The following is a 12,341-nucleotide window of genomic DNA, read 5'->3' on the forward strand; positions in this document are numbered from 1 at the left end:
TAAACTATTACCTTTAGTTAATAATAACGTATTTAAGACTGGTTCATCAATTCTAACCAATGTACTACACTAATGTGAGATGTTACTATGGGAAATAGGCGGAAAGAGAATATATGGGAACTTTGTACTTTCTGTTCAAGTTTTCTGTAAATCTAAAACTGCTCTAAAAAAATAACATCTATTAATTTTTTTAAAAAACCAAGAAAAAGTGAGCTCAAAGGTGTTTTATGTTAAGTGATAATACAGTATCTGTGAAAAGTACCTTCTTCACTGATGTATTAATCAACCTACTGACTAACTGCACCATATCATGTCAATCATTCAAAGTTAAACGTTTTTGGCAATACCTGGTTTTCAGTGTTTAAAGAAAATGAACTGACTTTATACGATTCAGAAAACCCAAAAGCGTAAATTTGTTAAAACCTTAATTTTACTGCCTAGTTATTCAACAGTCTGAAAGAGAACTATTATAAACTATAAATATAGATGCTACAGCATATTTATATTTGATTCTGAACAAGTACTATTTAAATAAAAAAACTGTGTATCAAATTTTATTTTAATTAATCAAATGAAAAGCCTGCTTCTGCTTTTAAGATTTCTTAAAATGTAATGCCACTACTTTCTTATGCTACACTAGAGATGAAATATGTTTCTCCATAATCCTTAGAAAATTCTTCCACTCTTTAAAATATTTTTTTAAACCATCAATCTTCTTCATGATTGATAAATTCATCAGTCCATCCAGAAATGCAACTTGATTTTACAATTTGAAATGTTTTCTATAAAAACTGGCACATATAAGTGTTTTTGATATTTACTTTCTATTGAAAAGTCTGAAACTTCCAAAACAGCACTACAATTTAAAATCTTTTATTATTAATAGCATACTTTTATCTCTACTTTTTGCAAGTAATTGAAATATATTAGGTGACTCCCTGGAAATAGGTAGAATTATAATTTAAATGAACAAGAGAGCATAATTTATAAATGTGTAATATCAGTCAAACTTTGTTATATAACAAAAAGACAAATCTAGCTAATGTCCGACTTGTTCCAAACAAGTCTATTAAAAATAGACTTCACACACACATCATTTTGTTCTAGTTATTTCAACTCATACAGTGGTTCTCATTAAAACAGAATGAAAAGTACAGAAAAAGTATTTTTAAAAATCTCGTCAACTTACATGTAATAACAAGTTTTTTCCAAGATTTTTCTCTAGGAGTGAAAATGATAAAGCAAAGAATATGAAAAGTCTAAAGAAAATAACATTAATTGCAAAGGTTAATAAGAAATGTATTTTGGCAAGTTGAGGTCTTAGGTGGCTCATACTGTGTCTGATGTTCCTCTGCATCAGAAGGGGACACTGCAAGTGTCTATACACCAAACTGAGTGAGAAAGAGATTCTTTTCACTACACTGGTAGTTTTCCCATCCGTGATTGGCTTTATTACTGAAGAGAAAGTTTAATCCTGAAAATTTACTGCTGAATGGTTGGAAAGGACTATTAGACTGAAAATTTCTACCACAAATGCGCTGAGAAAAAAAAAATTAGTCTCAGCCTAAGACTCTATTCTCAAATAATGTTCCCTCATAAAATTCGTCTTAAAACATAAAAAAAGTGAAAATACTGAACACCTCAAAAATGAAAAAAATACTAAAAAAACCATGATCAACATGATTTTAGCTATCTAAAAGTATGCTTTTATTCCAAAAGTCTATTTACAAAGTGTGCTAACATTGCATTTTAAAAGACATGTATCAGATGTTAATAAGTCATTATTGCAATTTTATAAAAAGACTCATATCCTTTCAAATATTTTTGTGATTATTAAAAAAATAATTAAAAGGCTATAAACTGTCATTGCCGCGAAGAGCACGTGATCTTAAGGGAAGAAACATCTCACTCGAATTCCCACAAGTTCCTTCTTCTAACTGTAGCTCTGGGGGCAAAGGAGGAGCCCCAGGGTCCCCAGGTCGGGGAAGTGTAGTTGAAGAGAAGTTAGGATTTTCAGTTCTGCCTACTTCTAGAACAGGCAAATTCACAGAAGAATCAGTAGAAAAAAAGGGGGCCGTGCTGGATTCTCCTTCTGGATGGTACATGACAGTGGATGCTCTCAGTTTTTCAGAGAAATTACTCTCATCTGAATTTGATCTATAAAGGTTGTTTGTGGCTCCATCTGGAAAAGGTTCACAGCTGCTACATTTCAGTCCTATAATAAAATTATTCAGATGTCAATGAAAAAGAAACCAACAAACCTCAGTCAATCCCTATCTTGTAACTTTTTAAAGATTACAAGCTAGTGACCACACAAGCAAAATTTAAACAGTAATTTATAAATTCTGTCATAATCCATTTCACATTTCAATTGTTTTTCCCAATAACTATGAAGTATACTATTATTTACATTTTTCAGATAAAGCAATAGTCTCTTACATTTGCCAGACATGGCAATAGTCTCAAGGAAGCTAAATGATATGCTATAGTCTATATTTAATTTGTATACTTCTATACTTAACTATTGAAGGACCTAGAAAAAAAATGAAGTAGCTCCTAAAATTTTTCATAAAATAAGAAATAGCTTTCACAACTAATATTCTTTAGCATTCTGTTACAAAAATAACATTACCCAATAAAAACAAAATTTAAACAGGGCATATAATAAAATTCTGAGTTAATGCCAATTACTCATTCTTGAATCACGGTATTTGAAAGGGATTTCAGAGGTCATCTAGTATAGTCTCTCACTATTAGAGGTTGAGAAAACAGAGACTCAGAACAGTTAAGTCATGTCCAGCATTCTAGGACTTCTTCGTAAGAAAGTGAGAATTAGATTCCAGGTCTCCTCTTCACATTAAACAGATAATGTCCTGGTTCTCAATCTAACACATTTATTTAAATGACAGTGGTTGTTCTTCTGATCAAAGAACTTTATCATATCTAAAAGTATAGCCAACAATTTAGCTTCAGGGTGAAAAGAATAAACACAAACAAAATTTATCTTCCTGTTAAGCTTAGCAAATATTCAACTCCTAACTATCCATAGGCAAAGAGCCTCCAGAGTTGACAAATTTTATGTAAAACCTGCAAAGTCTATAAAATACATTTATACGTCATTTTTTCCCACTAGTTTTTCAACTTCACAATACATTCAGCATTTCTGTCCCGTGCTATAAACTTTTTTTTAAAACAGAACTCAGAATGGGAAACTTCCAATGTGTTCAAACATGGACTTAGAGATTGTGAGTTCCTTAAGGGCAGAGTCCTAAATTACTCATTTCTGTATTCCCAGCGCCTAGAAGAGCTGGAGTAGAGCTACATCACATTCACAATTAACGTAAGTGCTCTGGAGAGACAGAGAGTGAGATGGGGCTGGGGCGGGGGGGGGAGGTTATATTGTGCAGGCAAATTACACAGCATTTCAATCACTGTGTGTACTATGGGGTGAGTGTGAAACAGGAGTGGTGAATTTGCTATTTTCTCCAGCAGTCTCAGTTTCCATGCCTCTCTCATTTTGCCTAAGTGTGATTCTAGTGTTTCATGTCTAATTTATACAACATGATTCTTACAAACATAAGCCAACCGTTTCATCTTGTGATCAACTGGTGGTAGAAAAACTATCAGAGTTAGACTTATTAAAATATTTGCCTACATACTATTCTTGATGTGTGATGTGCATTTTCAGGGGTTACTTTTCAATACATTAATCTTACATTCTGATGACTTTAGAAACAAACCCCTGTGCGTACTGGGACTTTATTATAGTTAAATTTTCTAAAAATGGTATTGTTAATGAATATAAATACAAAACATTAAGTGATATTCCACTTTTCCAATGCAGTGACATCATATAAGGTTAAAAAATGCAAACTGAATGTAATTCTGAAGCTTAACTTTTTGAATAAAAGCAAAACAATAATTTCTGAGTTTTTTGTTTTGTTTTGCATTTTACTTTTAAAAGCACTGTTACATTTAAATGAATTCTTTTATATATATTCACCTTTCAAATGTTCTAGTTTTATATTTCGAAGTTTCAGCACTTCATCTGTAATCTTCTGTATCAGGAAGTTCTGTGTTTTTTCTCGTCGAATAGATTCAACCAGGGTATCTAGTCCTTTAGGGTTTTCTTGTAAGTAGTCTAATAATTTTCCAGCCCTTTTTCTACTTGATGTTCGGCAAGAAATTTCTTCAGTGTCTTCTCTACTGAGTATTTTTTTTGCACGTAGATGATCAAAATGTCTCTCAGCTATGATTTTTTCACACAGGTACACACGCAAATTTTCTAAGGCCTAAAAAACATAAAATATGCTTCAATGTTATTGTTTAACACCTGAGGAAAATACATAGGTGACTAATTATTAGTTATGAATCTTAACTGGTGGGAGAAGACATTTTGAAGTAAGGGAGGCTCAGGCCTACTGAAATGCATGCTATAAAGATGAAGGTCCAAGTAGAAAAAGTAGGTCCTAGACTAGACATTCTTCATAGCTTCTGTCCTGCGCTGATCTCATTTTCACACCTAGAAACCAGGACCAGGCAACTGTGAGAAGGGGCCGTTCTAATTTAGAAGGCCTGAGTCCATGGAAATACGGTGGTTTGCTGAGGGCTACCTTTACAGGTAAAGATGAAAGCAGAGGCTTCCATACGTTTTAGTTACCATTTATCAAGAAATCCAGGATTAGTCAGGACCAGAGAGGATAACTTAATCAGAGGTCTCAGAGTTGAGAACTTTCTCATGTTTGTTAATTTTCCATCTTCCTAGAGTAAAGCTATTTTTTTTTTAAACAAACACTAACCTAAAAGGGCCCATAATGTGTCTATCTTTTTGGAGTCACTAGGAAAGACTATTCTCCAACTCAGTGAGTCATTTGGTAGAAGGGAGGTAGAAAGATGTTGTGGGGAAAGAAACCTAAAGGAATAGTGAATGTTGGAATTAAAGAAATAAAAAAAAGGAAATCACAGAAAACAGGGTTAGATCTGAGAAGTACCAAGGGGGTTTAATTAGCAAAAAATTGATATGGGTCCCAATAAACGACTTTAATAGTTCAGTGCCAGTGACTGTACTGTAGCTCTTTCACTTACTAGCTATGTGATCTTAGGTAAGTAACTTCTCTGTGCCTCAGTTTCCTCATCTGAGTGTTATGAGGAATAAGTTAATACATGCAAAGTACTTAGAAAAGTGCCTGCTACATAGTGATCAATAAATGTTAGTGATGGACATGATCACTAATATGACTCACATCTATCATGATGAGCAAAGGGCAATGGAAGATCTCAAAAGTACCCAAGTATAATATGGTAGCAGAAAAGTAGACTAGTTGGGGCCGGCCCAGTGGCTCAGGCGGTTGGAGCTCCAGTCCTGCAAGGGATGGTGGGCTCCGCCCCCTGCAACTAGAAAACGGCAACTGGACCTGGAGCTGAGCTGCGCCCTCCACAACTAAGACTGAAAGGACAACAACTTGACTTGGAAAAAAAGAAAAAGTCCTGGAAGTACGCACTGTTCCCCAATAAAGTCCTGTTCCCCTTCCTCAAAAAAATCTTAATAAAAAAAAAAAAGTAGACTAATAAAAGGTTCCTGTAATTCTCAGTTGATGAGAATATGTGAAATCACATATTCCTTTATTTATTCACACAACAAACGTTTCATATATCGAAATGCCAAATATGCCAAGTACTAAGCATGTAGACCAACAAGACTTGAAACCTGCATGCAAAGGGCTCATGGTCTAGTTAGAGTACATATCACATGTAAGCCAACAATTATAAAACAATGTGATATGACTCAGGGAGAAAAAAATGACTATTGATCAAGTACTGGGGAGCACAGAGTAAGCAATTAATTAACGCTACCTCCAGGACCTGGGATATTTAGAGGCTATACTTTTTCTATTTAGAGGCTATACTTTTGGCTATACTTTTTCCTATACAGGCATGAAGGTGTGCAGTGGAGAAAATACTGTGAAGTCTGGGGCAGTTGGAACACAGGCTGCATGTGAGAGGATGGTGAGGAACGCAGTTAAGAAGGAAAACTGGAGTTGGATCACAGAAGAATTTTTATAACATGCTGAGGAACACACATTTCCCTGTAGCCGAAAGAATCATGCAAGGTATATAAATAAGAAGCAATAAGACAACTATTGCAGAGGACCAGGGGGGAGCCAATACTGGGGTCAAAGGAGACCAATTAGAAGACTGCTGCCATCTCTTACATATATTGAGTGCATGAATTTAAGCTGTGGGGATGGAGACAGAGACGACTAGATTTAAAAGATGAACTCCTTGAAAAACCTCACCTATTGTCCTTTCTATCACTGATGCGATAATTCCCAAATTTGGGTATGCGATCAAGACTTTCTCCATCTAGACATCCCAAAGGTACTTCAAATTCAACATGTCCAAAAGCAAATTTATTTTCCCCTATTCTTTTGCTCTAATAGTCTCAACTCATTTGAGAGTATCACCACCCAGCCAATCATGCTATAAACCTACCATGATCCTTGACCTTCCCTCTTTCACTCACTTGCCACACTAATCACCCATCCACCAAGCCCTGACACTCTACCTCTTATATTTATCGAATTCGCCCCTTTACTTCATCTCTATTGTTAGCATTACTGTAGTTAGTTCAGGTCTTTTTGCATGGGCTTTTAACCTAGTTATACTTCCTACTTCTCTCCTCCCCCTCAAATTTCCCCTTCACAAATGTATCAGATTTTCCAAATTTTCAAGAGAAAATCAGAGTTATATGAACTCTAATATTGAAATGCTGTCAGTTAATTTTTTTTTAAATTTAAAACACTGTGTGTGTTCCACCCCTGCCTTAAAAGGATAAATTTCCTCAACAATGGCAGAATAGTAGAAAAGAGCATGGCTCTAGACTCAGAGCAACCGCATTTCAAATCCTCAATCTGCCACATACTTCTGTGAGAGCTGGCGCAAGTTACTTAACCTCTCCAAGCTTCCAGTTCCTTAGTGATAAAATGGTACTTTGGAGGACCTCTAGGACTAAATGAGACCACGCATATGAAGATTTGACTGTCTCTGATACATAGTAAGTACTCAATAATAGCTAATAGAATGGCAGACAGGGCGCTCCATAGTATGGATCCTACCTACATTTCCAGCTTAATTTATCGCCATCTCTATCTGTCCTGATAATTTATGTTGTACCTGAAACTGCTGTTTGTCTGTCTTTCTTTACGACGTTATCTTTGTCTTGTTTTCTCTTCTCATACCCCACGTCGCTATTAAGATTCAGGACAGCAGTCATCTCCTTCAGGAAGTTTTCCCTAAGTTTCCCACAATAAGTTAGGTACCCCTCTCCTCTGTTCTTACAATACCCTGTGTACAGATTTCACTTTTCCATAAAGCAGGACTCCACTTCTCATCTCCCGATTCATTCCTAGACCCTTCCATTCTGTCTCACTACTCTTCTCAAAGTCACCAATGAGCTCCTTAATGACAAATCTGGTAATTTTCAGTCTTCACCTTTCTTTACAGCAGCATGGACACAGTTGACCATGCCTTTCTTGAAATGCTCTTCTTGTCTTACCACACTCTCCTGGCTTTCTTCCCATTTCTATAACTTCTCACTTTAACTTTTCTATGATCTTCCTTTTCCCGTCTAGCTCCCAACTCCCGAAGTGAACTCATTCAATCCCACATTTATATTTTCAGCTCAGATCTCTTTTCTGATCTTCAGACTTGTGGGTATAGTTGCTGATCTGACATTTCCGCATACTAATCTGATTCCATTCTATTCCCAGTTCCTACATACAATCCATCACCAAGGCCTATAATTTCCTTTTCAAAAATGCATCTGGAATTCTCTAGCTGCATCCATTTCCACCGCCTTCAATCTGACTCAAATCACCACCATCTCTCAAATATATAAATTCTAAGAGTCTCCTGGTTTCCCTCTTTTCACTTTTGCTCTCCTCAGTCCATAAAATAGGCAGAGGGATCTTTTAAAAATATTATTCTTCAATAGGTCCCTACTACACTTGGGGAAAAAACATCCAAACACTTTACTACCATCTATTAAGACCCTTCATGATCTGGCTCTAGCCCACCTTCCTCCTAATTTCACCTCAGGGAACCCTCTCCTCTGCCTTCTTCCAATTTCCCCAAGTCACCAAGATCCTCCCTGTTTTAGGTCCTTTGGAAATTCTATTCTGCCTGGAATGCTCCTCCCTGAGTTCTGTCATATCTCTCAGGAACCAACTTAAACGTAACTTTCCCGACCATATTATCTCAAGTACATGCCCCCTGTTATCATCTCAACATCTGTCTGTCTCCTTCATAGTACTTACCATCATTTGTAATTGCCTATGTATTTGTTTTCAACCCTAATGACCTATATGTTTGAAGCAGGCAAACACCAGGTATGTTTTGTTCTACTCTGTATACCCTGCACTTAGTAGAATGCTAAATAGACAGTGTTTTGGATGAATGTAAAATTCATTGCACTTATTTTGTTATTTGTTAATTATCATTTTAAGTCTATCTCTCTCCTCCCAAGAAATCAAGCTCTTTTCAAACTAGGATTGTATCTTAGTTTTAAATTTTTAAACTGTTAGATGCAACTACAGTATCAGCCTCACAGCAGCATGTAACCCGTATTTAATTCAACTGAACTAAATTCCACCCAAAACATGAGGTAAAAAGCTAGATGGGGCAGGATGGAAAAGGAGTATAGTGAAGAAGTAGGAGTTTCCAGGAGGACGGGTGATGGTATACTATTCATCAAGACAGAGACTATAGTAGGAACAGCAAGCAGCTTTGGGGGAGGGAAAATAAAAAGTTCAATTTTAGACAAGGTGAGGAATCTGCATGACATAAAGTGGATTTCCAGTAGATACCTGGAAATAAGTGCCTATAGTTCAGAGAGAAGAAAGTTCAAATATGTGGCTGATAACTATCTAAAGCAGGGGTGTCCAGACTGCGGCCCGCTGGCTAACTGCGGCCCATGATCCATTGTTAACTGGCCCGCAGCAAATTCCAAAAATATATTTAGTTTACTTAAATAAACCAGGTGAGGCAATACGTACTTCACCTCGAGTGAGTGGCCCGGCTGCTTGTGTATTTTACCGCATATGGCCCTTGGTGAAAAACGTTGAAAAAAGTTTGGACACCCCGGGTCTAAGGTCATAAACCATTTTGAAAATATCATGAAAAAAATTTCTAAGAAAAATATGTGCACATACTTTTTTTCATAGACCTCCTGAAACCCATCCATGACTCCCCAAGGTTATGAATTTCTGATATAGCTGTAAAATGAAATCATGGAGATGAATATCAACGAACTGATAGAAAAAAATAAACACCTGGAAGCCACTCTTCACATCTGCGTTGGCATACAAGTTTTACATCCTCCCACTTGTAACCTCTCACTGCCTGTTTTATCCGCTGTAAAATAGGAATGACAATTATCTCCCTTAGACATTGTTGTAAAGATTAAATGGGTTGGTGCAACCACTATGGAAGGCAGTGTGGAGATTCCTCAAAAATTTAAGAATACAATTACCATATGACCCAGGAATCCCTCTCCTGTGTATCTACCCAAAAAAATCTGAAAACATTTATCCATAAAGACATGTGCGCTCCAATGTTCACCGTTTATTTACGGTGGCCAAGACAAACAACCAAAATGTCCTTTGATAGATGAATGGATAAAGAAGTTGTGGTATATATACACAATGGAATATTATTCGGCGGTAAGAAAAGATGAAATAGGACCATTTGTGACAACATGGATGGAACTTAAAATTATAAGGCTAAGTGAAATAAGTCAGACAGAAATAGTAGAGAACCATACGATTTCACTGATACGTGGTATATAAAACTGAAAACAACAAAAGAACACGACAAAAAAAAGAAGGACTAAAAACTCATAGACACAGACAATAAATAGTTTAGGGGTTACCAGAGGGTAAGGAGGGAGGGGGCCTCTAGAAGAGGGTAAATGGGATCTAATATATGGTGATGGAAAGAGAACTGACTCTGGGTGGTGAACACACAATGTGAGATATAGATGATGTATTACAGAATTGTACACCTGAAATCTATGTAACTTTACTAACAATTATCACCCCAACAAACTTTAATTTAAAAAAAAAAAGATTAAATGGGAACATTGTAAGTAGTGTGACACAGCATCTGGAACAAAGCAAGCCTAGTTTTGAAGTTCATGGTTTTACTGGCACAAATCTTGAGTAAGACAACACTCATTTATTCTATATTAGTTATCAATGTCCCAGTCTTATATCAACTAAATGTAAAGCAGATCCTCATTTTTTGTATCTTTCCAGGCTCAAGGACAGTACTTTCCTTACAGTAAGTGTTCCATAAATATCTGCTGAATGAGGAAACTAAGGCATACTGTTATTGAGTCATACTAACTGTAATTATGAGTACAGCGTAATAAACCTTACAGGGGAGAGAAAAGGAAGGGATCTGAAGTAGATGAACATTCACAAAGATGAAATTGTGAGTTTTGTAGTGTTAAACCACAGCACACTTCATGTTGTTTGTTTTTAACTTGAATTAATATATTTTAGTGGCATTCGTACAGGTCTTATACTGCAAAACAACTGAAAGCAAAGGAAAAGGAGAAACAAGTCATACCTCAACAAAGTCATTCTTTAAGAATATATATTAAGATTTTCTGCAGCATCCAAGCAAAAGAGCAAAATTCAGCTATTGGATATTTTCGGTGTTTGCTTGTAAATTAATTCTCGGCTACACGTATTCATCCCCCTCCCCTCAATTTAAATATGTGGGCGTTCGCTTACTAGGGGAATTCCAGATCGTGCTTTCAGCTGTTGAGCTTCCTCAACCCCTTTTGCAAAAGTGTTTCACATATTGGCTCCACTGCTTGGGATCCTTCATCGGGTCCAGCCTCCAGGTCGAGCCAGCAGCCTGGACAGTCTGACTCAAAGATGAACCTGAGCCGCTCGCTGATCTCTAACAACGAACGCGGCACCAAAGCGCAGGGGGGTAAACCCACCAGGGAACAGGTGAGGGGTGGGCAAGAAGCAGACAGTGAAGTAACGCTCCACTGAAGGCGGCTTCAGAAACCCACGCCCTGCTTTTGGCGATTCAAAACTTGGACTGACATGTCGCCGAAGGATCACTTCCACCAAGGTCCCTCGAAGGCAGGGCCCACTGCCCACCGGTTCCCTCCTCGACCCACAGGCTCCTCCTCCCACTCGCACTCCGGGTTTCCGCTTTCCTCGCCCGCGGGGCTGCAGCCCGCCCCCGCCCGCCCCCAGCCCGCGGGGCGCCTGGGTAAGGCTGTGCTACTCACGTCCTTCTTCACTTCAGTCAGGTCCTCTTCTGTGAGGGACGGCGCGACGGGCTCCATGGCGGAGGCGGGAGATGGCGCTTCTTCCGGGTCCGGGAGCTCGGGTTGCGCCGCTCCACCTAAACTGGAGGCTTCGGCCTCGGGATGAGGGACAAGAAGCGGAGGCGGAGCGGTTCAGGAGGAAGAGGGCTGCCCCTTGGAAAACAGGAGGGTCTCGGAAGTCACACTGTGGCGCTTCCGGCGCTGCCTGTGGAGCCGACACAACAGCAGACCCACGGCATAAAGACGCGGCCCGCGGCCCCGCGTTCCTTCCCTCTCCTACAGGCTCCAGCGCAGGTGCGGCAGGGCCCTCGGCAGAGCCCGCCCCGTCCCTGCGGCAGCCAATCGGTGCCAGCCCGCGGGCCAACCTGTCTCCGCCCTCCCGGCCCGAGCCTTTAAGGAGTGGCTTCGCCCACATCCTCCAGGTCTTTTGCATGTGACATCGGTTTGGCCTCCCGGAAAGGCAAGGTTTCCGTGGGTGGAACCGGTTGCTGCTGTGCGGGCGGACCCTCCCCGCCTTTGCCGACTGCTCACTGGTGGAGTCTGGTCTCGGCTGATCTGTGCCTTTGGGTTCCTCCCCTTTTCCCAGACCTTGCTCTACAATTTCCTGTTGCTGTATTTGCCCACTCAAGTTTTTAAATTATTTGATCAGGCGCAGGCACGCGCGCAGGCGCATACACTCACAACCTAACTACAATACTAAAGAAATTTTTGAAAGAGCAGAACCACCTACAATCCCACCACTTTAACATGTAATTTATTGTATGCATACTGTTTATTATACACATATTTCCATATTTATTCTGTGTAATGAAGCTAGATCTACCTCAATAGGGCTGCTGTGAGAATTAAATATAAATGTAAAGTTCTTAGAGGTACTTGGCACACGGTAAGCACTCAATTTATTATTTATTATGTATTATTCAAACATTTATTGAGTCCTTACTAATATGTTCTAGGCATCTTATCCTATAAGAGTTCTCCCATTTTACTG

The 12,341-nt window shown here is 38.6% G+C and overlaps 1 protein-coding gene across 1 annotated transcript; it reads right to left on the bottom strand.

Moving 5' to 3' along the window:
• Positions 1 to 1,422: 1,422 nt before the first annotated feature.
• Positions 1,423 to 11,636, bottom strand: BCL10 (BCL10 immune signaling adaptor). The gene is made up of 3 exons (XM_033115951.1): positions 11,312 to 11,636; positions 4,004 to 4,292; positions 1,423 to 2,215 (listed from the first exon to the last, which is right to left on the bottom strand). The coding sequence occupies exons 1-3, from the start codon at positions 11,366 to 11,368 to the stop codon at positions 1,854 to 1,856; spliced, it is 708 nt and encodes a 235-aa protein (XP_032971842.1). The 5' UTR covers positions 11,369 to 11,636; the 3' UTR covers positions 1,423 to 1,853.
• Between the last annotated feature and the right edge of the window lie 705 nt (positions 11,637 to 12,341).

This window comes from Rhinolophus ferrumequinum, chromosome 9 (genome assembly GCF_004115265.2).
Source record: "Rhinolophus ferrumequinum isolate MPI-CBG mRhiFer1 chromosome 9, mRhiFer1_v1.p, whole genome shotgun sequence".
NCBI classification, from domain to species: domain Eukaryota; kingdom Metazoa; phylum Chordata; class Mammalia; order Chiroptera; family Rhinolophidae; genus Rhinolophus; species Rhinolophus ferrumequinum.

Coding starts and splice junctions, on each gene's coding strand:
- BCL10 (XM_033115951.1), bottom strand. CDS start 11,368: ATGGAGCCCGTCGCGCCGTCCCTCACAGAAGAGGACCTGACTGAAGTG. Junction 4,293..11,311: donor TGACTGAAGTGAAGAAGGAC/GTGAGTAGCACA, acceptor TATGTTTTTTAG/GCCTTAGAAAATTTGCGTGT. Junction 2,216..4,003: donor AAAACTAGAACATTTGAAAG/GTGAATATATAT, acceptor ATTTTATTATAG/GACTGAAATGTAGCAGCTGT.